This window comes from Oncorhynchus mykiss, chromosome 17 (genome assembly GCF_057628025.1).
Source record: "Oncorhynchus mykiss isolate SJ-2025 chromosome 17, ASM5762802v1, whole genome shotgun sequence".
In the NCBI taxonomy this organism is placed as follows: Eukaryota; Metazoa; Chordata; class Actinopteri; order Salmoniformes; family Salmonidae; genus Oncorhynchus; species Oncorhynchus mykiss.
The window spans coordinates 63,218,043-63,245,690 of NC_143038.1; the positions used below are offsets into that span (position 1 = coordinate 63,218,043).

A 27,648-nucleotide genomic window follows, 5' to 3' on the forward strand; every position below is an offset into this window, starting at 1 on the left:
TCCCTCACTAGCTTTAAGCACCAACTGTCAGAGCAGCTCACAGATTACTGCACCTGTACATAGCCCATCTATAATTTAGCCCAAACAACTACCTCTTTCCCTATTGTATTTTTTAATTTTTATTTATTTATTTTGCTCCTTTGCACCCCATTATTTTTATTTCTACTTTGCACATTCTTCCACTGCAAATCTACCATTCCAGTGTTTTTACTTGCTATATTGTATTTACTTTGCCACCATGGCCTTTTTTTTGCCTTTACCTCCCTTATCTCACCTAATTTGCTCACATCGTATATAGACTTGTTTCTACTGTATTATTGACTGTATGTTTGTTTTACTCCATGTGTAACTCTGTGTCGTTGTATCTGTCGAACTGCTTTGCTTTATCTTGGCCAGGTCGCAATTGTAAATGAGAACTTGTTCTCAACTTGCCTACCTGGTTAAATAAAGGTGAAATAAATAAATAAATAAATAAAAGGGTAAAGTTGCTAGAGGCAGGTTGATTTGTTGCTAAATGACGTTGTGATGTCATTGCGTGATAACGTAAAACTGCGTCATTACCTAGAATACACAATAACGTTACTCAAATTGTCTGGCCATCAAATATGAATTGACATTTGTTCAGGTACAGACACCCACTCCTTTCTGTACAATTTTGATTGAGACATGTTGATTGATGTTGTAAGTTCTGTTCAAGATCAAACATTCATGACCAACTTTATTAATTGGGTTTGGCTCGTCGAAACCGTACTACTGCTGCTGCAGTCAGCCAACAATGATTTGCAATTTGCTGAAATTGCTGCTGCCTATGCACGAGCTGAGCGCCTGCTGCTGACGTCACCCAAACGCACTTTTGCAGCCAGGCACGTGTCATTAAGAGGGAAAATACGTGCATTTTAGCGTTAGTCACTTTTCAAAAGTTGCTAAAAGTTCAAAATACATTTTTAAAAGTAGCTAAATTTGTTGCTAGGTGCTGTTTGAAAGAAAAGTTGCCAGGGTAGTCTGAAAAGTTGCTAAATCTAGCAACAAAATTGTTAAATTGGCATCACTGGATGGCTGTGTGGTTTCACTTTTCCCCTGAAAAAGTCAGTCTACTGTAATCTTTGTGGTCGTTTGGATTCTACTGACGTCCAGTGGTGATCACGCGTATTGCCGAGGCTCATAAATAAAGTGTTACACTGACTTGAGTTGATATTTTAGGCTACATTGTATTAATGATTAATGTACTTATCGATTGGTTGTCTTTTTGGGGTAAGCGGCTCTGTTTGATTAGCTTGTTACATGTTCACGTGTGGGTGGACGGGATAAAGTCATTATTCACACTGATTTAGTAACTTTGGATTTTCCCGTCCAGTTAACGCCACAATATATATTTTTTAATCGGCTTCTTAATTTTTCGCCGTGTTCTACCCTAATCCATTTCGTTGAAACACGACAGCCAGAGCCTAGAGGAACTCCAGAACTGACAAAAACATCCTCGTATCTGCTTCCCATTCAGCACAGCTCTCATTCTTTACCTTAGCCATGCAACTCATTCTTTCCTGTGTTTTCCTGGCATTTTGGAGGGGATTGGTCATAGGTAAGAAGAAAAAAAACGTTTTTTGTAATTCTATTTTGGAGACAATTGACAGTACATTAATGTGCCAATTAGTATCTATTTTAATGTAGCTGGAATTGGTTTATTGAATTTATTGTTGAGTTGTGTCTTTTTGTTGGTTACACATTATATTCCTTGGTCAGCTCATTTTACAAATAAATAGTATGGAAGTGACTGCAGGAAAAACGATTAGGTGGCATTTCAGTTTGGTTATTAATGGGATCAGTAATGTATACTGTAATGTTACTGACTGCATTCTGTCAAGTGGGTGATTCTGTCAGTTGAAGAGTTTTGATAGGGGAAAGGAGACACTAAGCTTCACAAAAATGGTGTAATGGTCCAAAGGTCTTATGTGCTCAGTCAGACCCATGCACAAATGTTGTTCAGGAAAATAGCTGACACACAGACAGCTGGGTATCCAACACATGTCATACTTTTCAGAATTCAGTAAATAGGCCTAGTGGTTGTAAGTTAGAACTTCTAACCAAAGCCCTTCTGAAACAACCCTAATTTGTAATAAACTCCAGTAAGATAGTGGTTAGATTGAATGAATAACAAGTCCCATTAGGCATTAGGACTGTGTTTTTTGTGTTTGGTCATAGGGTCCCGCTGTCCTCTGAATGACTTCCAGCGTTCCGAGGGAAGGGAGCTGGTTCCGACCTCCTGGAACTCTGCACGGGTGCTGATACTGCCAGGGCTGACGCTGGAGGACTGTGCCAGACGATGCTCAAATACACTGGACTGCAGGTACCCTGGAGTGCTGTACAACCTCACTACAACACCTAGCAATCTTAGTGGTTAAGGTGTTGGACACAGGTTTGAGTTCCAGTCAGACTACCCCCAAATTCTTAAAAAATATAACACAAGCTTACATGAAAACTCATTGGACAAGGAAGCATGTAGGTAAGATCATGGTCGACCCTGGACACCCCATCTTTTAAAGACTCTCCACTGGCAGACGGTTAAGGGGCCCTATTCAGTCAACATTGTGGAAGTTCATCTTGACAGCGTGATTGAAATTTAAAGGCTGCATTCACGGTAAATGCTGCATATGTCGGCTCAATCGGAAATGACCTTTGAATTTCTAGCACAGAATCTGTAACGCTTCAGCTATACAGATTGAATAGAGCCCTGGGTCAACCATGAAAAAAATGGCCTCCACCTGAACAGTTTCTTCCCCCATGCTGTGGCCCTCTTCCCGCAATCTGTGGCTCTCATCAACCGGCCAGCGGGCTCATAGGAATTACGCTATATATACACAAGTATGTGGACACCCATTCAAGTTAGTGGATTCAGCTATTTCAGCCACACCCGTTGCTGACAGGTGTATAAAATTGAGCACACACCCGTGCAATCTCCATAGACAAGCATTGGCAATAGAATGGCCTTACTGAAGAGCTCAGTTACTTTCAACGTGGCACTGTCATAGGATGCCACCTTTCCAACAAGTCCATTTTGGACATTTCTCCCCTGCTAGACCTGCCCCGGTCAACTGTAAGTGCTATTATTGTGAAGTGGAAACGTGTAGGAGCAACAACGGCTCAGACGCAAAGTAGTGGGCCACACAAGCTCACAGAATGGGACCGCCGAGTGCTGAAGCTCGAAGAGCTTAAAAATCGTCTGACCTCAGTTGCATCACTCACTACCCGGGTTCCAAACTGCCTCTGGAAGCAACATCAGCACAATAACTGTTTGTTAGACAGAAACTAAAACAAGAGGCTCCCACGCTGAGGTCTGTCCAACACTGGTCCGACCAAGCTGACTCCACACTCCAAGACTGCTTCCATCACGTGGACTGGGACATGTTTCATATTGCGTCAGACAACAACATTGACGAATACGCTGATTCGGTGTGTGAGTTCATTAGAACGTGCGTTGAAGATGTCGTTCCCATAGCAACGATTAAAACAGGGTCTACAGTCAATCACGGACTACAGGAAGAAATCCAGCCCAGTCACGGACCAGGATGTCCTGCTCCCAGGCAGACTAAATAACTTTTTTGCCCGCATTGAGGACAATACAGTGCCACTGACACGGCCTGCAACGAAAACATGCGGTCTCTCCTTCACTGCAGCCGAGGTGAGTAAGACATTTAAACGTGTTAACCCTCGCAAGGCTGCAGGCCCAGACGGCATCCCCAGCCGCGCCCTCAGAGCATGCGCAGACCAGCTGGCCGGTGTGTTTATGGACATATTCAATCAATCCCTATACCAGTCTGCTGTTCCCACATGCTTCAAGAGGGCCACCATTGTTCCTGTTCCCAAGAAAGCTAAGGTAACTGAGCTAAACGACTACCGCCCCGTAGCACTCACTTCCGTCATCATGAAGTGCTTTGAGAGACTAGTCAAGGACCATATCACCTCCACCCTACCTGACACCCTAGACCCACTTCAATTTGCTTACCGCCCAAATAGGTCCACAGACGATGCAATCTCAACCACACTGCACACTGCCCTAACCCATCTGGACAAGAGGAATACCTATGTGAGAATGCTGTTCATTGACTACAGCTCGGCATTCAACACCATAGTACCCTCCAAGCTCGTCATCAAGCTCGAGACCCTGGGTCTCGACCCCGCCCTGTGCAACTGGGTACTGGACTTCCTGACGGGCCGCCCCCAGGTGGTGAGGGTAGGCAACAACATCTCCTCCCCGCTGATCCTCAACACTGGGGCCCCACAAGGGTGCGTTCTGAGCCCTCTCCTGTACTCCCTGTTCACCCACGACTGCGTGGCCACGCACGCCTCCAACTCAATCATCAAGTTTGCGGACGACACAACAGTGGTAGGCTTGATTACCAACAACGACGAGACGGCCTACAGGGAGGAGGTGAGGGCCCTCGGAGTGTGGTGTCAGGAAAATAACCTCACACTCAACGTCAACAAAACTAAGGAGATGATTGTGGACTTCAGGAAACAGCAGAGGGAACACCCCCCTATCCACATCGCTGGAACAGTAGTGGAGAGGGTAGCAAGTTTTAAGTTCCTCGGCATACACATCACAGACAAACTGAATTGGTCCACTCACACAGACAGCATTGTGAAGAAGGCGCAGCAGCGCCTCTTCAACCTCAGGAGGCTGAAGAAATTCGGCTTGTCACCAAAAGCACTCACAAACTTCTACAGATGCACAATCGAGAGCATCCTGGCGGGCTGTATCACCGCCTGGTACGGCAACTGCTCCGCCCTCAACCGTAAGGCTCTCCAGAGGGTAGTGAGGTCTGCACAACGCATCACCGGGGGCAAACTACCTGCCCTCCAGGACACCTACACCACCCGATGTCACAGGAAGGCCATAAAGATCATCAAGGACATCAACCACCCGAGCCACTGCCTGTTCACCCCGCTATCATCCAGAAGGCGAGGTCAGTACAGGTGCATCAAAGCTGGGACCGAGAGACTGAAAAACAGCTTCTATCTCAAGGCCATCAGACTGTTAAACAGCCACCACTAACACTGAGTGGCTGCTGCCAACACACTGACACTGACTCAACTCCAGCCACTTTAATAATGGGAATTGATGGGAAATGATGTAAATATATCACTAGCCACTTTAAACAATGCTACCTTATATAATGTTACTTACCCTACATTATTCATCTCATATGCATACGTATAGACTGTACTCTATATCATCGACTGTATCCTTATGTAATACATGTATCACTAGCCACTTTAACCATGCCACTTTGTTTACATACTCATCTCATATGTATATACTGTACTCGATACCATCTACTGTATCTTGCCTATGCTGCTCTGTACCATCACTCATTCATATATCCTTATGTACATATTCTTTATCCCCTTACACTGTGTACAAGCCAGTAGTTTTGGAATTGTTAGTTAGATTACTTGTTATTACTGCATTGTCGGAACTAGAAGCACAAGCATTTCGCTACACTCGCATTAACATCTGCTAACCATGTGTATGTGACAAATAAAATTTGATTTGATTTGTTGGGAGGTTTATAAAATGGGTTTTCATGGCCAAGCAGTCGCACACAAGCCTAAGATCACCATGCCCAATGCCAAGCTTCGGCTGGAGTGGTGTAAAGCTCGCCGCCATTGGACTCTGGAGCAGTGGAAACGCATTATGTTGAGTGATGAATCATGCTTCACCAATGGACAAATCTGGGTTAAGCGGATGCCAGGAGAATGCTACCTGCCCCAATGCATAGTGCCAACTGTAAAGTTTAGTGGAGGAGGAATAATGGTCTGGGGCAGTTTTTCATGTTTCGGCCAAGGCCCCTTAGTTCCATTGAAGGGAAATCTTACCACCTCAGCATACAATGACATTGTAGGTGATTCTGTGCTTCCAACTTTGTGGCAACAGTTTGGAGAAGGCCCTTTCGGTGTGGAAGAACTGGCCTGCACAGAGCTCTGACCTCAACCCCATCGAACACCTTTGGGATGAATTGGAACGCCGACTGCGAGCCAGGCCTAATCGCCCGACCTCACTAATGGTCTTGTGGCTGAATGAAAGCAAGTCCCTGCAGCAATGTTCCAACATCTAGTGGAAAGCTTTCCCAGAAGAGTGGAGACTGTTATAGCAGCAGAGGGGGATCAACTCCATATTAATGCCCATGATTTTGGAATGAGATGTTCGACGAACAGGTGTCCACATACTTTTGGTCATGTGGTGTAAGTGACTTTGCATTGAACCAATTACTGCACCTTGTCATCAATGACCTCTAATACAAATCTGCACTATACTGCATTTTTGTAATGGATGTGAAACTGCTAGCTAGTTAGCGGTGATGCGCGCTAAACGATGCTTCGTGGGTGACTGTTGTTGATGTGTGCAGAGGGTCCCTGGTTCGCGCCCGGGTATGGGCGAGGGGACGGTCTAAAGTTGTACTGTTACATTGATGCTGTTGACCTGGATCACTGGTTGCTGCGGAAAAAGAGGACGTCAACAGGGGGGTGAGTGTAACGGATGTGAAATAGCTAGCTAGTTAGCGGTGGCTAAATAGCGTTTCAATCGGTGACGTCACTTGCTCTGAGACCTTGAAGTAGTGGTTCCCCTTGCTCTGCAAGGGCTGTGGTTTTTGTGGAGCGATGGGTAACGATGCTTCGAGGGTGACTGTTGTTGATGTGTGCAGAGGGTCCCTGGTTCGCGCCCGGGTATGGGCAAGGGGGCGGTCTAAAGTTCTACTATTACATTTGCACCAGTGAGGCTACTGAGGGGAGGACAGCTCATAATAATGTCTGGAACAGAGTGAATGGAATGGCATCAAACAGATGGCGTGTTTGATATATTTGATACCATTCCACTAATTCCTCTCTGGCCATTACCACGAGCCTGTCTTCCCCAATTAAGGTGCCACCAACCTCCTGTGATTTGCACTATGTAGACCTCTGTACAACATTGCATATATTTGCCATGGCAACATCCTTCCCTCTGCTTATATAGAGGTATCCCCTCTTTAAATGTTATATTCCCACTGCATTCAGCCTAAACTCCACAGAGTTTTATGTTTACTGTACCGATATTGAATACTCTGTATGATGTCTATGTGGACTTGTGTTTCTATTCTGTTTGTATATTGTCTGTTGCTGGCAGCACCTTCTCACTAAGGCAAATTCTGGGTATTCCATGTGTAAATGTACTTTGACGAAATAAAGGAGATTCTAATTTCACCAGAGCCTTCAACTACGAGACGCGGCCCTCCGTCACCTGTAAACAGCTGCCATGGGTGGAGGATGGCAGCAACGCAGAGGTCAAGAGGAACGTCAACTGTGACCTTTATGAGAAGAAGGGTAAGCTTTGTGGTCAAAGTGAGGTCATGTTCTCTGTCATTTGTCATTTTACTACAAAATGTAGTGTCAGTAGAATGCTGTGATTTTAGTTTGAAAATATATATTTTTTTCTGTGATGTGCAGTCTACGTAAGAAAGTGCATTGTGGGTAAAGGAGAAGACTATCGAGGCAAGGTGTTCATGACAAAAAGTGGCCATACTTGTCAACAGTGGTGGTCAAAGTTCCCACACGATCACAGGTAATATCATCCCGTTGATTTCTGAGAGTTGTTGTTTGGAAGCTGAAAACATGACCCAGAAGAATATATAATACGATATGTCTCTGTCTCTCTCACACACATGCTGTTGCTATACTTGTCATAGATGGACACCCACAGCCACTAATGGCTTGGAGCTGAACTACTGTAGGAACCCAGATGGGGACCGCATCGGGCCGTGGTGCTACACCACTGATCCAGAACGGCGTTATGAGACCTGCAATATCCCCCACTGCAAAGATGGTACATCCCATTGTGTTATAAAATTCCAGCAGTTGAAGGATTGCTGCTGCATATGTTTCTAAAGATAATGTGATAACACTGTGTATGTATTGTATTTGAACTTATTATCTGTTTGGCACATTGAACATATCTGTTAGGCACAGTGGACATGTCTGTTAGGCACAGTGGACATGTCTGTTAGGCACATTGAACATATCTGTTAGGCACAGTGGACATGTCTGTTAGGCACATTGAACATATCTGTTAGGCACAGTGGACATGTCTGTTAAGTACAGTGGACATATCTGTTAGGCACAGTGGACATGTCTGTTAGGCACAGTGGACATGTCTGTTAGGCACAGTGGACATGTCTGTTAGGCACATTGAACATATCTGTTAGGCACAGTGGACATGTCTGTTAGGCACATTGAACATATCTGTTAGGCACAGTGGACATGTCTGTTAGGCACATTGAACATATCTGTTAGGCACAGTGGACATGTCTGTTAAGTACAGTGGACATATCTGTTAGGCACAGTGGACATGTCTGTTAAGTACAGTGGACATATCTGTTAGGCACAGTGGACATGTCTGTTAGGCACATTGAACATATCTGTTAGGCACAGTGGACATGTCTGTTAAGTACAGTGGACATGTCTGTTAGGCACAGTGGACATGTCTGTTAGGCACAGTGGACATGTCTGTTAAGTACAGTGGACATGTCTGTTAGGCACAGTGGACATGTCTGTTAAGTACAGTGGACATGTCTGTTAGGTACAGTGGACATGTCTGTTAGGCACAGTGGACATGTCTGTTAGGCACAGTGGACATGTCTGTTAGGTACAGTGGACATGTCTGTTAGGCACAGTGGACATGTCTGTTAGGTACAGTGGACATGTCTGTTAGGCACAGTGGACATGTCTGTTAGGCACAGTGGACATGTATGTTAGGCACAGAGGACGTGTGTTAGGCACAGAGGACATATCTGTTAGGCACAGAGGACATATCTGTTAGGCGGCACAGAGGACATATGTTAGGCACAGTGGACATGTATGTTAGGTACAGTGGACATGTATGTTAGGCACAGTGGACATATCTGTTAGGCGGCACAGAGGACATGTATGTTAGGTACAGTGGACATATCTGTTAGGCGGCACAGAGGACATGTATGTTAGGCACAGTGGACATATCTGTTAGGCGGCACAGTGGACATGTATGTTAGGTACAGTGGACATGTATGTTAGGCACAGAGGACATATCTGTTAGGCGGCACAGAGGACATATGTTAGGCACAGTGGACATGTATGTTAGGTACAGTGGACATGTATGTTAGGCACAGTGGACATGTCTGTTAGGCACAGTGGACATGTATGTTAGGCACAGTGGACATGTCTATTAGGCACAGTGGACATATCTGTTAGGCACAGTGGACATGTCTGTTAGGCACAGTGGACATGTCTGTTTTGATCACAGAGAACAACACAGTGTTGTTACAAATTGTGTGTGTTTGGGTTTGTGCACAGAGGTGTGTATCACATGTAATGGGGAAGACTACAGGGGTCAGGTTGACCACACAGTGAGTGGCAGAGAGTGCCAACGTTGGGACCAGCAGTACCCACACCAACACATCTACCAGCCTGAGAAGTATGTCTGTCCACCCAGCGCTATTATCACCTACCACTACAACCACCACCACTACAAACACCACCACTACAACCACCACTACAAACACCACCACTACAACCACCACTATAACCACCACTACAACCACCACCACTATAACCACCACTACAACCACCACCACTACAACCACTACAACCACCACCACCACTACAACCACCACCACAACCACCTCTACAACCACCACCACAACCACCACCACCACTACAACCACCACTATAACCACCACTACAACCACCACCACTATCACCACTACAACCACCACCACTATCACCACTACAACCACCACCACTATCACCATCACCACAACCACCACCACTATAACCACCACTACAACCACCACCACTATCACCACAACCACCGCCGCTACAACCACCACTACAACCACCACCACTATAACCACCACTACAACCACCACCCCTATCACCACTACAACCACTACAACCACCACCACTATCACCACTACAACCACCACCACTATCACCATCACCACAACCACCACCACTACAACCACCGCCGCTACAACCACCACTACAACCACCACCAATTTCATCAGTGGACATGTCTGTTAGGCACAGTGGACATGTCTGTTAGGTACAGTGGACATGTCTGTTAGGCACAGTGGACATGTCTGTTAGGCACAGTGGACATGTATGTTAGGCACAGAGGACGTGTGTTAGGCACAGAGGACATATCTGTTAGGCACAGAGGACATATCTGTTAGGCGGCACAGAGGACATATGTTAGGCACAGTGGACATGTATGTTAGGTACAGTGGACATGTATGTTAGGCACAGTGGACATATCTGTTAGGCGGCACAGAGGACATGTATGTTAGGTACAGTGGACATATCTGTTAGGCGGCACAGAGGACATGTATGTTAGGCACAGTGGACATATCTGTTAGGCGGCACAGTGGACATGTATGTTAGGCACAGTGGACATATCTGTTAGGCGGCACAGTGGACATGTATGTTAGGTACAGTGGACATGTATGTTAGGCACAGAGGACATATCTGTTAGGCGGCACAGAGGACATATGTTAGGCACAGTGGACATGTATGTTAGGTACAGTGGACATGTATGTTAGGCACAGTGGACATGTCTGTTAGGCACAGTGGACATGTATGTTAGGCACAGTGGACATGTCTATTAGGCACAGTGGACATATCTGTTAGGCACAGTGGACATGTCTGTTAGGCACAGTGGACATGTCTGTTTTGATCACAGAGAACAACACAGTGTTGTTACAAATTGTGTGTGTTTGGGTTTGTGCACAGAGGTGTGTATCACATGTAATGGGGAAGACTACAGGGGTCAGGTTGACCACACAGTGAGTGGCAGAGAGTGCCAACGTTGGGACCAGCAGTACCCACACCAACACATCTACCAGCCTGAGAAGTATGTCTGTCCACCCAGCGCTATTATCACCTACCACTACAACCACCACCACTACAAACACCACCACTACAACCACCACTACAAACACCACCACTACAACCACCACTATAACCACCACTACAACCACCACCACTATAACCACCACTACAACCACCACCACTACAACCACTACAACCACCACCACCACTACAACCACCACCACAACCACCTCTACAACCACCACCACAACCACCACCACCACTACAACCACCACTATAACCACCACTACAACCACCACCACTATCACCACTACAACCACCACCACTATCACCACTACAACCACCACCACTATCACCATCACCACAACCACCACCACTATAACCACCACTACAACCACCACCACTATCACCACAACCACCGCCGCTACAACCACCACTACAACCACCACCACTATAACCACCACTACAACCACCACCCCTATCACCACTACAACCACTACAACCACCACCACTATCACCACTACAACCACCACCACTATCACCATCACCACAACCACCACCACTACAACCACCGCCGCTACAACCACCACTACAACCACCACCAATTTCACCACTACAACCACCACCACTATCACCACTACAACCACCACCACTATCACTGTCACCACAACCACCACCACTACAACCACCACCAATTTCACCACTACAACCACCACCACTATCACCACTACAACCAACACCACTATCACCACTACAACCACCACCACTGTCACCACTACAACCACCACCACTATCACCACTACAACCACCACCACTATCACCACTACAACCACCACCACTATCACCACTACAACCTCCACCACAACCACCACTACAATCACCACCACTACCACTACAACTATAACCACTATCACCACCACAACCATTACAACCACTACCACCACTACAACCACTACCACTACCACTCCACTATTTTTATCACCTACCACTACAACCACCAATACAACCACCACCACTACAACCACCACTACAACCACCACCACTATCACCACTCCAACCACCACCACTATAACCACCACCACAATAACGACCACCACAACCACCACTACAACCACCACCACTGTAACCACTACAACCACCACCACTGTAACCACTACAACCACCACCACTATCACCACTACAACCACCACCACAATCACCACTACAACCACCACCACAATCACCACTACCACTACCACCACCACAATCACCACTACAACCACCATCACTATCACCACTACAACCACCATCACTACCACCACTACAACCACCACCACTATCACCACTACAACCACCACCACTGTAACCACTACAACCACCACCACTACAACCACTACCACTACCACTCCACTATTTTTATCACCTACCACTACAACCACCACCACTACAACCACCAATACAACCACCACTACAACCACCACTACAACCACCACTACAACCACCACCACTACCACCACCACTATCACCACTACAACCACCATCACTGTAACCACTACAACCACCACCACTATAACCACCACCACAACCACCACTACAACCACCACCACTGTAACCACTACAACCACCACCACTGTAACCACTACAACCACCACCACCACCACTCTTTTACGTAATTTTTGTTGTAGGCCTACATGCCTTTGTACAGTGCATTTGGAAAGTATTCAGACCCCTTCACTTTTTCAAAATGTTGTTACTTTACAGCCTTATTCTAAAATGTATTAAATCATTTTTTTCCCTCGTCAATTTACACACAGAACCCATAATGACAAAGCGAAAGCAGGTTTTTATCATTTTTTGCAAGTTCATATTTTTTAAATACCTCATTTACATAAGTATACAGACCCTTTGCTATGAGACTCAACTGAGTTCAGGTGTATCCTGTTTCCATTGATCATCATTGAGATGTATCTACGACTTGATTGGAGTCTACCTGTTGAAAATTATATTGATTGGAGATGATTTGGAAAGGCACGCACCTATCTATATAAGGTCTTACAGTTGACAGTGCATTTCAGAGCAAAAACCAAGCTATGCGGTCAACTGAATTGTCCGTAGAGCTCCGAGACAAGATTGTGAGGAAGCACAGATCTAGGAGAGGGTACCAAAACATTTCTGCAGCATTGAAGGTCCCCAAGAACACAGTGGCCTCCATCATTCTTATATGGAAGACCCTTCCTAAACCTGGCTGCCCGGCCAAACTGAGCAATCGGGGAAGAAGGGCCTTGGTCAGGGAGGTGACCAAGAACCCAATGGTCACTCTGCCTGAGCTCCAGAGTTCCTCTGTGGAGAGGGGAGAACCGTCCAGAAGGACAACCATCTCTGCAGCACTCCACCAATCAGGCCTTTATGGTAGTGTTAGGCTCTAATTTCCAGAGTAAAAACTCTACGGACACTATGAAATCTAAACCAGGTTTATTCTTCCCAGAGGATCAATACAGTTGCATTAGACAAAGACATTTTCAGACAAGCAGTGATATTTAAGCCTTCCTCCTAGGCTCCTCCTACACATCTGAACAAACACGGGCCATAAACTTTCATTTCTCCCTTAACGTGACCTGACCTGATCTCGCCCCCTTCATCACTAATCCATGGCTCTCTCCCCTTCTCAATGCCTGACACATGTGATCGCTTTCCCTGCACTCAGTACATTCCAAGCTCAATTGCCCCCACCATATACTTTCTTCTTACAGATAACCATTAACCTCTGGTGTAGCCCCTCAGCTATGGCACTCAGCTATGGCACCACTCCACAGTAAAAGGCACATGACGGCCCGCTTGGAGTTTGTCAAAAGGCACTTAAAGGACTCCCAGACTGATGAAACCAAGATTTAACTCTTTGGACTGAATACCAAGCGCCATGTCTGGAAGAAACCTGGAAACCTAACGCAGTAGTGGCTTCGGGACAAGTCTCTGAATGACAAATCTCTGGTCCAGCCAGAGCCCAGACTTGACCCCAATCAGACATCTCTGGAGAGACCTGAAAATAGTTGTGCAGTGACGCTCCCCATCCAACCTGACAGAGCTTGAGAGGATCTGCAGAGAAGAATGGGAGAAAATCCCCAATTACAGGTGTGCCAAGCTTGTAGCGTCATACCCAAGAAGACTTGAGGTTGTAATCGCTGCTAAAGGTGCTTCAGCAAAGTACTGAGTAAAGGGTCTGAATACTGATGTAAATGTAATATTTCAGTTTTTTATTTGTAATTAATGTGCAAAATGTGGAAAAAATGAAGGGGTTTGAATACTTTCCGAATGCACTGTATACGGCCAGCATTACTCCTGTCTAATCAATATTTAGTACTGTAACAGAGTAGAGAACAATCAATCATTCCAATTGAGAATTTCCTAACATTGTGCTGGAATATTGTACATGTACATTCCAGGTATCCAGATAAGAGCTTGGATGATGACTACTGCCGTAACCCAGACGCCTCCCCTGTTCCCTGGTGCTACACCACAGACGCTGATATGGAGAGAGAGCGCTGCGAGATCAGCAAGTGCTGTATGTCTTTCCCCCTCATACACCCACCCAGTCCATTAATTCACACTATTCCATCATTATAACAATGTAATACAATCTATATCGGCCCTCATATTGTCACTTTTCTCCTTCACTCTAGCTGTGGTTACAAAGAGACGCCTCCGGTCCAGCTACACCACAAACTGTTTCCGTGGTCGTGGGGAGGATTACCGCGGTAAAGTAAATGAGACAACCGGCGGTATCGCCTGTCAGCGTTGGGACGCCCAGTACCCGCATGAGCACCCCTTCTACCCAAACACCTACGAATGCAAGTAAGCCAGAAAAACAGGCGATAGAGGGATGGATAAATGAGAGGTGGGATTGATGGATAAAGGGATGAGAGGTGGGTCTGCTGGTTAAAGGGATGAGAGGTGGGACTGATGATTAAAGGGATGAGAGGTGGGACTGATGATTAAAGGGATGAGAGGTGGGACTGATGATTAAAGGGATGAGAGGTGGGACTGATGGTTAAAGGGATGAGAGGTGGGACTGATGGTTAAAGGGATGAGAGGTGGGACTGATGGTTAAAGGGATGAGAGGTGGGACTGATGGTTAAAGGGATGAGAGGTGGGACTGATGGTTAAAGGGATGAGAGGTGGGACTGATGGTTAAAGGGATGAGAGGTGGGACTGATGGTTAAAGGGATGAGAGGTGGGACTGATGATTAAAGGGATGAGAGGTGGGACTGATGGTTAAAGGGATGAGAAGTGGGGCTGATGATTAAAGGGATGAGAGGTGGGACTGATGCTTAAAGGGATGAGGTGGGACTGATGGTTAAAGGGATGAGAGGTGGGACTGATGGTTAAAGGGATGAGAGGTGGGACTGATGGTTAAAGGGATGAGAGGTGGGACTGCTGGTTAAAGGGATGAGAGGTGGGTCTGCTGGTTAAAGGGATGAGAGGTGGGACTGATGGTTAAAGGGATGAGAGGTGGGACTGCTGGTTAAAGGGATGAGAGGTGGGACTGATGGTTAAAGGGATGAGAGGTGGGACGATGACCAGTGAGTCGTGGTATGAGGAGTGAAGTGAAGTTTATTGACATGAATATCTACATGAATGGCTGATCTTGGGTCTAGTTATTTATTTTCCTAGAGTACATTTACAATTTAGTCATAGCAGAATCTCATGTCCAGAGCGACTGAGATTCAGTAGCATACATCCAACATACTGTAGTTATCCATGAATAATGATCCATGTGTTTTTGTGTGCTATACTTATTGTCTGTACTATACCATTGCTCCCAGGGGCTTGGAGGAGAACTACTGTCGCAACCCAGATGGATCCGAGGCACCCTGGTGCTTCACGTCTGTGCCTGAGATGAGGACGGCTCTTTGTTTACAGATCAAACGCTGTGCAGACGACATTGAAGCTGAGGGTACACTGCCCTCTGGTGTTTCAATGGGCCCGTTGCTCTCTCAATGCAATCTAGGTTCCTCAAACACAAGTCTACTTAATAACACAAAGAATGGGTTGGGGGTTAATTCTATTTCAATTCCAGTAGTTTTTTAAGGTTAACCAAATTCCAATTCCACATTTTTCTCATTGAAAAGCATTAAAGAGAAAAGGGAATTGGATTGTTAGTGTATTGACTGGAATTCAAATGGAATTGATCCCAACCCTGGTGTCTGTAATCATGTTTTATGTCTTTTTCCCCACATCCTAGATTGCTACCATGAAAATGGTAAAAACTACAGGGGTGTAGTCCGTAAGACGCGTAAGGGCATCACCTGTCAAAAGTGGAGTGTCAACATGCCTCACAAAACAAAGTATGAAAAATGTAATTAATCATGAATTCATAAAAGGCAGGTCTATTTGGTGTTGTCAAAGAGGGAAACTGAATATATAGTTATTTATGGGATAGTATCATGTGTTTGTAGAAGTGTCTCCTGGGCCATGCATAGGTAGGTTTACTGTACTGTGGTTTTCTAGGATAAACCCAGGGACCCACCCTGATGCCAACCTGACAGAGAACTACTGCCGGAACCCAGATGGGGACCAGCACGGACCCTGGTGCTACACCACTGACCCCAAAACAGAGTTTGACTACTGTGCCATCAAGCAATGTGGTAAAGATTCCCCTCCTCCCATAACTCTGTGCCCTCAGGAATCACATTCCTCTCTCCATATCGTTCTCTTGTTACTCTGTCACTCATTATCTCTTATCTCTATGCTCTAATAGTAGGCCTAATATTATTATTAATATTAATAATAACAATATTAACTTACTAACACTATAAAGCTATTTTCATACATTTTGCTCAAAGCACTAATCCCTCTATGGGTCTGTGTTGTTATAAACGGATTAAATAATTATTCTGGTTATTGTTGTTTGAACAGCTGGGGAGAAAGTGTCCATCATTGAGCCATCAGGTGAGTTTTTAAAGGGATATGTAACTACAATGAAAAATCAGTATTTTCTGGAAGTGGACCTGTGTAAACAACTTTACTCATCAACTTGTGTGTGTGTGTGTGTGTGTGTGTGTGTGTGTGTGTGTGTGTGTGTGTGTGTGTGTGTGTGTGTGTGTGTGTGTGTGTGTGTGTGTGTGTGCGCTCACGCACACACAGAGATTGTGGAGTTTAATGAGTGTGGAAAGAGAGAGGATCGTTTGGCCAAGAGCCCAATAATGCGTATTGTTGGTGGGCTTCCTGGAAACTCTCCCTGGACCGTCAGTCTCAGAGACAGGTCAGTCTGAGACAGCAGTCTTCATAACCTCTCTGTCCCCCCCTGTAAGAGCCCAGTCCTCATAACCTCTCTGTCACCCTCTGTAAGAGCCCAGTCTTCATAACCTCTCTCTCTCCCTGTAAGAGCCCAGTCTTCATAACCTCTCTGTCCCCCCCTGTAAGAGCCCAGTCTTCATAACCTCTCTGTCCCTGTAAGAGCCCGGTCTTCATAACCTCTCTGTCTCTCCCTGTAAGAGCCCAGTCTTCATAACCTCTCTGTCTCCCCCTGTAAGAGCCCAGTCCTCATAACCTCTCTGTCTCCCCCTGTAAGAGCCCAGTCCTCATAACCTTTCTGTTCCCCCCTGTAAGAGCCCAGTCTTCATAACCTCTCTGTCCCCCCCTGTAAGAGCCCAGTCTTCATAACCTCTCTGTCTCCCCCTGTAAGAGCCCAGTCTTCATAACCTCTCTGTCTCCCCCTGTAAGAGCCCAGACTTCATAACCTCTCTGTCTCCCCCTGTAAGAGCCCAGTCCTCATAACCTCTCTGTCTCCCCCTGTAAGAGCCCAGTCCTCATAACCTCTCTGTCCCCCCCTGTAAGAGCCCAGTCCTCATAACCTCTCTGTCCCTGTAAGAGCCCAGTCTTCATAACCTCTCTCTCCATGTAAGAGCCCAGTCTTCATAACCTCTCTCTACCTGTAAGAGCCCAGTCTTCATAACCTCTCTCTCCCTGTAAGAGCCCAGTCTTCATAACATCTCTCTCCCTGTAAGAGCCCAGTCTTCATAACCTCTCTGTCTCCCCCTGTAAGAGCCCAGTCTTCATAACCTCTCTGTCCCCCCCTGTAAGAGCCCAGTCTTCATAACCTCTCTGTCTCCCCCTGTAAGAGCCCAGTCTTCATAACCTCTCTGTCTCCCCCTGTAAGAGCCCAGACTTCATAACCTCTCTGTCTCCCCCTGTAAGAGCCCAGTCCTCATAACCTCTCTGTCTCCCCCTGTAAGAGCCCAATCCTCATAACCTCTCTGTCCCCCCCTGTAAGAGCCCAGTCCTCATAACCTCTCTGTGCCTGTAAGAGCCCAGTCTTCATAACCTCTCTCTCACTGTAAGAGCCCAGTCTTCATAACATCTCTCTCCCTGTAAGAGCCCAGTCTTCATAACCTCTCTGTCTTTCCCTGTAAGAGCCCCATCTTCATAACCTCTCTGTCTCCCCCTGTAAGAGCCCAGTCTTCATAACCTCTCTGTCTCCCCCTGTAAGAGCCCAGTCTTCATAACCTCTCTGTCTCTCCCTGTAAGAGCCCAGTCCTCATAACCTCTCTGTCTCTCCCTGTAAGAGCCCAGTCTTCATAACCTCTCTGTCTCCCCCTGTAAGAGCCCAGTCTTCATAACCTCTCTCTCTTTCTCTCTCCCTCTCTCTCTCTCTCTCTCTCTCTCTCTCTCTCGCTCTCTCTCTCTCTCTCTCTCCCCCTTCTTCCCCTTGTTAGAGCCTAGTCTTCATCTCTCTCCTCTCTCTCTCTCTCTCTCTCTCCTTCCCCTTGTTAGAGCCTAGTCTTCATCTCTCTCTCTCTCCCTCCCTCCCTCCCTCCCCTTGTTAGAGCCTAGTCGTCATAATCTCTCTCTCTGGCTCTCTCTCTCTGTCTCTGGCTCTCTCTCTCTCTCTCTCTCTCTCTCTATCTCTCTCTCTCTCTGTCTCTCTGTCTCTCTCTCTCTCTCGTTGCCCTTGTTAGAGCGTAGTCTTCATAATCCCTCTCTCTCTCTCCACGTTAGAGCCCAGTATTCATGACCTCTCTCTCTTCTTGTGTGCAGGAAAGGAAACCATTTCTGTGGAGGCTCCCTGGTTAGCTCCAAATGGGTGATCAGTACTAAGCAGTGTTTCTCCTCTTGGTATGCTTTATGATTTCTAATGCATTTACATGTTATTGTTGTTTTTTAAAACACAGTAAAATAAAGTAAAAAGTGTCAAATCCAATACATTTTAAAAGAACCAGATCTAGACTCTAAAACAACAAGCCTAAAATAACCTCAAATGGTATAAATCTCTTGAATGTGATGAGGATCGTTGGTCAGTGTATGTTCCTCTATGTGCAGCTATGTTGACCTTCCGGGGTACTCGGCCATGATGGGGACATTGTTTCGTAACCCCATAGTAGGAGAGCCAGACCGACAGACTATCCCTCTCACCAAGATCGTCTGTGGACCCTCTGAGTCCCAGCTGGTCATGCTACAACTGGAATAGTGCGTACACACACAAACACATGCATGCAGTGACGAACATACACACACACACACACACACACACACACACTAACCACATACGGTACGCACGTACAATATATCGTACACGTACAGTACCCAAGCAATATTATCATACCACTTTTCCAACTAAACCACCCAATATGATTTAACAGAAAATCCATTTAAATCCACATTCAGCTCAGTCTGATGCTCTCTCTCCTCCTCCTCTTCCTTAGCCATGCCCAGTTTAACGAGCGTGTGTCTCAGATATGCCTGCCCCCTGAACGCTACATAGTTCCAGAAGGAACCCTCTGTGAGATCGCAGGCTGGGGCGAAACTCAAGGTAAAGTAGAGCTATGCTCATAATTGTAACACTTCAATATTATTTACTCACATTCCTCAATATGAATCTTTAAAGGCACCCACCAGAGGGCAGTGCCGCTCCTATTTCTGTATAATTCCTGCTTGTTTAGGTTCCACCTCTGAAGAATGACACAGGTTACTTATACATACAGTATTCACGAATTGGGGGTGGTAAAGATTGTTGTGGGGATTTCCATATGGCGTCAGTGTAGCTATCAGGCATGCTAACCTTAGCTAGCCAACTTGCTAACCTTATCTACCAAGCTAAAGTTATCTGTTGTTTTTTTTATTACACCGTATTCAAAAGATTAGCAAGTTGGCTAGGCTGGTTCTGGCGCAGGATTTGTCATAAGCATTTAGAGAAAACTACTTGGAAACTAGTGTCTTTGATTTTGCCATCTAATGTTATCTCCAAAGTTTTGGCATCTTCCCTAAGACACATGCATTTTTGTACATTGTAATGGACACGGTGCAACCTTTTGTAGGTAGGCTTCTGGCAGGCTTTGGCTGCAGTACAGAAATGCCAAGTAAGTCCTTGATCATGGTTCTCACAAAGGAAGTGAAATGATAGACTTGAATGACTTTGCTCCTGATTCACGTCTCAAATAACATGTAACAACACCCTGAGCACATTGGACACAAAACACCAAAACAAATGTAACAACAGCACAACAAAATAATTTAACAAGTTCCTTGAATTGTCTTTTGTGGGGGCCTGTTCATTATACGATAGACAATTATATATATACAGTACCAGTCAAAAGTTTGGACACACCTACTCATTCAAGGGTTTAATTTTTTTTTTTACAATTTTATCAAAACTATGATATAACACATATGGAATCATCTAGTAACCAAAAAAAGTGTTGAACAAATCAGAATCTATTTTAGATTTTAGATTCTTCAAAGTAGCCACTATTTGCCTAGATGACAGCTTTGCTCACTCTTGGCATTCTCTCAACCAGCTTCACCTGGAATGCTTTTCCAACAGTATTGAAGGATTTCCCACATATTCTGAACACTTGTTGGTTGCTTTTCCTTCACTCTGTGGTCCAACTCATTGGGTTGAGGTCGGGTGATTGTGGACGCCGTGTCATCTGATGCAGCACTCCATCACTCTCCTTCTTGGTCAAATAGCCCTTACACTCGCTGGAGGTGTGTTGGGTCATTGTCCTGTTCTAAAAACAAATGATAGTCCCCAAAATATCACAGACAGTATCACCAGCAAAGCAACCCCACACCATCACACCTCCTCCTCCATGCTTCACAGTGTGAATCACACATGGAGAGATCATTCGTTCACCTACTCTGCGTCTAACAAAGACACAGCGGACCAAAGGATAGTTTTCCACCGGTCTGATGTTCATTGCTCATGTTTCTTGGACTAAGCAAGCCTCTTCTTATTATTGGTGTCCTTTAGTAGTGGTTTGTTTGCAGCAATTCGACCATGAAGGCCTGATTCACGCAGTCTCTGAAAAGTTGATGTTCATATGTGTCTGTTTCTTGAACTTATCCTCTGAAGCAGAGGTAACTCTGCGTCTTCCTTTCCTGTGGCGGTCCTCATGAGAGGCAGTTTCATCAGGTTTTTGCGCCTGCAGTTGAAGAAACTTACAAATTTCTTAAAATTTTCCGGATTGACTGACCTTCATGTCTTAAAGTCATGATGGACAGTCATTTCTTTGCTTATTTGAGCTGTTCTTGCCATAATATGGACTTGGTCTTTTACCTAATAGGGCTGTCTTCTGTGTATCACCGCTACCTAGTCATAACTTAACTGATTAGCTCAAACGCATTAAGAAGGAAAAAAATGCCATAAATTAACTTTTGTCAAGACACACCTGCTAATTGAAATGCATTCCAGGTGAATACTTCATGAAGCTGGTTGAGAAAATGCCAAGAGTATACAAAGCTATCATCAAGGCTACTTTGGGTGGCTACTTTGAAACTTCTAAAATCTAAAATATATTTTGATTTGTTTAACACTTTTTTGGTTACTAAATGATTACATATCTGTTATTTCATATATAAATATACAGACTAGCAAAAAAATATGTGAAAATTGACAAATTATCCAATAGATTATGTAAATTGTCTGGTAAAAAAAAGTGGAGGCGAAAAGCTGTTTGGGTCATTCACGAATAGGAAGAACTTTGCAGGTGTTTCTGATTAATTGCTGGTTGGTGGTAACATTTAAATAAAATCTAGCCCTGAAAAGAAACGTCATAGAGGAAACACTGACTGTCACGCCTACCTCCGCTCCGGGGCTCGACGTCGCCGGTCTGCCAGGACCGGTGGTTAGTAATCTTCATTACGCACACTTGCTCCCCATCATTACCCACACCTGCTCTCCATCATTATCCACGCCGTTTCCCCATCATTACCCACACCTGCTCCCCATCATTACCCACACCTGCTCTCCATCATTATCCACACCTTTTCCCCATCATTACCCACACCTGCTCCCCATCATTACCCACACCTGCTCTCCATCATTACCCACACCTGCTCTTCATCACTACCCACACCTGCTCTCCATCATTACCCACACCTGCTCTCCATCATTACCCACACCTGCTCTCCATCATTACCCACACCTGCTCTCCATCATTACCCACACCTGCTCTCCATCATTACCCACACCTGCTCCCCATCATTACCCACACCTGCTCTCCATCATTACCCACACCTGCTCCCCATCATTACCCACACCTGCTCCCCATCATTACCCACACCTGCTCCCCATCATTACCCACACCTGCTCTCCATCATTACCCACACCTGCTCCCCATCATTACCCACACCTGCTCCCCATCATTACCCACACCTGCTCTCCATCATTACCCACACCTGCTCCCCATCATTACCCACACCTGCTCTCCATCATTACCCACCCACTATTGGGGCATTATGCAAATTGGAGTGGGTCCATGGTGTCTAGGATGATGGCGTTGATGTGAGCCATGTGAGCTAGCTTTTCAAAGTATTTCATGGCAACAGATGTGTCCCGTGGGGCAATAGTCATTTAGGCAGGTTACCTTGGCGTTCTTGGGCACAGGAACTATGGTGGTCTGCTTGAAACATGTAAGTATTATAGACTGGGTCAGGGAGAGGTTGAAAATGTCAATGAAGACACTTGCCAGCTGGTCAGTGCATGCTCTGAGTATGCGTCCTGGTAATCCGTCTGGCCCCGCGCCCTTGTGAACATTAACCTGTTTAAAATTCTTACTCACATTGGCTATGGTGATGCTCTCATGCATGGTTCAGTGTTGCTTCCCTTGAAGCGAGCATATGACCAGGGCCCTGAGTTGACCCAGGTCAGATTACATGGTCAAGAAAAACATAGGAACCAAATTTATGAAATGTTTTCTGCCCTTGAAGTTATGAAGTATCTGCTTTACTAATGTAGCATGTAAATGAGAAAGTGTTTCAGATCCTGGACCAACAGATAGTGTTGTTATTTCCAGTACTACTCAGCATATGCCCTCCTCTTCCTCGTTGTCTCGTTCTCTCTATCTCATCCTCCTTTCCCCCTCTTTCCCTTTCTCTCTCACTTTCTTAGGCACTTCTACAGATGACTCTGTGCTCAATGTGGCTCAAATACCAGTTCTAAGCAACAAGGATTGTAACAACTACTTTCGGGGTCGTGTTCGGGAGAACGAGATGTGCACCAACTCCTTCCAGGGTGGGGTGGGTGCCTGTGAGGTAGGTTCGGTGTGTTTGTGAGTTGTAGGATCTGTCTATGAGCAATAGTTTGTTTGTATGAGAGAGACTGAGATTGATGGTGAGCAAAAATGATAAGATAATTAATATCCTAAAATAAAGTTATGTGACATACAGCCAAACACAAACATGTACAGATGTATGATCTTAATTTGAGCCAATTTGCTACTGAAGGAAAATAATCCTGCAGCAATGTGAATAATTATGTGGATTATATTTAATGGAAATGTTTGTAGGGGTTGATACATTTTTTGTAAGGAAAAATCAAGTGTGAAATTACAAACTTCAGAAGCCTTTTTAAACCTCAAGTACACTACACATTTTAAATGTCCCACATTGCAGGAAAGTTCTGCTGTGTGACAATGATCTAACAGTGATGTGTTCTTTCAATGTGACCCCCAGAGAGACTATGGGGGCCCTCTGGCCTGTCAGAACAGTGACTGCTGGGTGCTTGAGGGAGTGATCATCCCCATGAGGCGCTGTGGACACCCAGGCCAGCCTAACATCTTCATCCGTGTCTCTGTCTATGTGGACTGGATTAAGAAGGTCATGGAGATGGCTTAGTCACGAATACATTATGTCACCAAGCAGTGACTGGCTCTATGTTCTACTGGACTGCAATGTATTTATCCACCCTCACCCCCCACCCATAGCTCACAATCCATGACCACCTAATTGTAATCTGTGACCATCTATATACAATTAGTTAATATACACTGAGTATATCAAATATTAGGAACAGTATTGATTTTCCCTCAGAACAGTCTCAATCCTTCGGGGCATGGACTCTACAAGGTGTCGAAAGCATTCGACAGGGATGCTTGTTGAATGCTGGCCCATGTTGACTCCAGTACTTCCCACAGTTATGTCAAGTTGGCTGGATGTCCTCTGGGTGGTGGACCGTTCTTGATACTCACAGGAAACTGTTGACTGTGAAAAACACAAACCGATGCACATGGTACCTACTACCATACCCTGTTCAAAGGCACATAAATATTTTGTCTTGCCCATTCCCACACTGAATGGTACATAAACACAATCCATGTTTCAATTGTCTCAAGACTTAAAAATCCTTCTGTGTCCTCCCCTTCGTCTACACTGGTTGAAGTGTATTTAACAAGTGACATCAATAAGGGATCATAGCTTTCACTTGGATTCACCTGGTTAGTCTATGTCATGGAAAGAGCAGGTGTTCTTAATTGTTTGTACGCTCAGTGTATAATGTGTGTTATTCTACAATCTTATGACAAAAATATAAGATAAAAATAACAATGTTTTCCCTTGTCCTCTGTCTACGTGTCAAAAACAATATTAGGCATTTTGATCTGAACAAAATAACCATAATCTTGTGGTGATTACATTACATATTGAACCTTGGCACTGACCTCAGGATGTGCTTATGAAGGACATGCCTCCTTAACCTCATGCTTCTCAACAGCGTTCCCACACCCTTCACTAAAACTGCTGACTTACACCCCCCCCACCCACCCCCCCTCCAGTATCCGATGGAGCTCCAAAATACCTTCTTGGCCCTCCAGCCTCTAAAGAAATCCCTCATCTGCCTGTTTTTTAATGCCTGCCCCCACCTCTAAAGACATGCCTCATCTGCCTGTTTTTTAATGCCTGCCCCCACCTCTAAAGACATCCCTCATCTGCCTGTTTTTTTTATGCCTGCCCCCACCTCTAAAGACATGCATTTGTGCCTCATGCAGAACAGTATGTGTTGCACATTCTTTCTGGTTCTATAGGAGTTTTGTAACTCGGTCCTGATGAGCCCACGGAATTCAGATTAAATACACCTCAAGATCAGAGTCCAGCGGAATCTCACACACCAGCCTGCAGAGGGGCCGTGAACGAACTCTCTCCCTGTCTCTCCCTCTTGCAGTCTCTCCCTCTCTCTAACACTCACTCACTCACTCAAACACACACACACACTTTAGCACATTCTTATTATTATACACAAACAAATATAGATACTCGCATATCCACATACAGTATTCACAAATACACACATACTCATTTACACATAGAACCAAGATAATTAAACAGACTATTTGTGCACTCTGATTCAACAAATAAGTTTAGCAAATGAGTGCTGATTTTACTGGCTTCGGTCCGTTTCAGTGGCAGTTTGGCAGTTCATGCTGCTCACTTTTGTGAAATTATGTTTAATGACTAATCAAATACTTATATGACTTATAGTAACTCAAAACATCTCCAGTCATGCCCTCTTCTGACTACATTTTAGATGAAAGCATTTTATTCCATGCTGCAGAGAACTTGTCATTTCAATTGATCTCATCAATATGAATATATCACCTTGTTTTGAGCAAGCTGACTCATTTGGCTAACATGTCTTTTTTGGTCATATGGGGTTTTCTTTTCTGTAAATTAGTTTTCTCTTCATAACTGTGAGTAATTAATTGTTATTCTCAGTAATTCATTGTTATTCTCAATAACACATACCTTTATACGTGTAGCCTATAAAGCATTTTCATTATGCGTATGAGTGTTTTCAATTGAAATGTTTTTAATTTTTTAATTTACACTGTAAGAAACAAGATGTTGATTCAACAAAGAATTGTATGGCAACCAGCTGCAATAGGATTGTGAGTTTGCTCAATATTTGGGCATATACTGTAGCTGAACCAAAATACATTCTTCTGTTGAATTGTATGTTCACTCAACATTAGATTTTAGGAGTTGAGTGAACATACAATTCAACTTGAGAATTTATTCGACCTATTTGCATATTTCCCAGTGTGCCTATCGAGTGATTTGTAGTTACCACCCATGACTGTATTTGTTAGCGACAGACATATGTTGTAGTCAATTGTTTTCGGTCTTGTAGCTTTCACCAATTGTGTGTCTAAGTGAATATGTTGTTTTTGAAATTAAACTCTTTATGACAATGCATTACATAATAGATACATAAGGCCTTTCTTTGAGGGCTTAGTTACACCCTAACGCAGCAGTTTGAAACTCCTGGTTTACAGGCCACATCAAGCCTGCAAGTCACATTATGCTGGCTTGAAAAGTGATGTGTAGTTCCTATTGGAGAACAGCTAGAGTGAGGATATCCAACATTTGGAACTTTTAATCGTCTGCATCCTGCATTCAGAAAGACTTCTGGAGTAGGGAAGATTGATTATTAAGACTACCGAAATCATATAAACTGGAATAGCCATCTCAGAACTGGGTGCAATAAGTCCAACTACTAACACATTGGATTAGTTTAGAAAAATGTATGTTGTTTGTGTAGCATAAGATGAATCAACCAATCAATGTGCATGCAAAAACACAGGTATTGAAACAAACAATTCTGAAAATCAACCTGCAACAGAGCATGCTGGGCAATATAATAATGATGGCTGTGGTTTTGAGCAAAAATGAACTTTATTTTTTAATCGGGAGGTGCTTCATTTTTTAATCGGGAGGTGCTGGAACAAAAAGTGAGCGCAAGAGGGGTGTGACTTGTGGAGTTCTGAGGTACCGGAACACATGAGGGAAAAAGTTACCATAGAGCAGTAGAGTGAAGGCACTTACAGAAGTTGCACACATGGGGTACATTTTTAGTAGCCTAGGGTCTGGAAAAGTGTTGGCCTTTTATAAACGCATGTCATACAATTCTACATAATTTTACATGACTGGAGACTTTGTCCGAATATTTTTTAATACCACACAAATGATCGAAATGGCAGGCTACTTTGACACTGACAAACTAAGAATCTGAGATCAATAAAAATGACCTTGTCTTGAATCCATCAATAGCCTAGGCCTTAGTGTGTGGAGACAAATATTGTAGGCTACAATATGAGAAGGAAATTATAATCCTAAAAGTGCTTTCCAGTTTCACTGACTCACCCAATGATGAGCAGCTCACTTGCTAGTGATGGCCGGTGAGCTCGTGCCGAAAGCCTCTATCTCTCTCTCATTTGTAAAACAATATTTGGAAGTTGATCAAATATTTTTCTAGCCTACAGCATAGTCTTCTATTTCCAAACCTGTGTTTTCCCTCGACTGTATTTGAAATATTGTGAAAGACCTGTTTTGCCTGCCTGCTGTTTTTTCACTGACAGATGTCTTGTTCATTCCGGACTGTAGGCTATTCCTTGTTATTGGGCTACAATCCACAGCTAGGCAAGTTATTGATCCTCTGTGGCAAAATTATTTGGCCTTCCCGGGCTGAAAATCACATTTTTCACATTGTTTTTTTGTGGGGACAGG

General features: G+C 44.7%; 1 protein-coding gene across 1 annotated transcript; it reads left to right on the forward strand.

The window, feature by feature from the left end:
• The first annotated feature begins 1,132 nt into the window (after positions 1-1,132).
• LOC110494656 (hepatocyte growth factor-like protein) lies at positions 1,133-26,337 on the forward strand. The gene is made up of 18 exons (XM_090206278.1): positions 1,133-1,579; positions 2,200-2,344; positions 7,244-7,359; positions 7,483-7,597; positions 7,722-7,858; positions 9,361-9,481; positions 14,316-14,434; positions 14,553-14,724; positions 15,696-15,826; positions 16,115-16,217; positions 16,381-16,517; positions 16,789-16,821; positions 17,017-17,134; positions 18,910-18,987; positions 19,192-19,338; positions 19,575-19,681; positions 23,261-23,403; positions 23,824-26,337. The coding sequence occupies exons 1-18, from the start codon at positions 1,525-1,527 to the stop codon at positions 23,983-23,985; spliced, it is 2,139 nt and encodes a 712-aa protein (XP_090062404.1). The 5' UTR covers positions 1,133-1,524; the 3' UTR covers positions 23,986-26,337.
• The last annotated feature ends 1,311 nt before the right edge of the window (positions 26,338-27,648 follow it).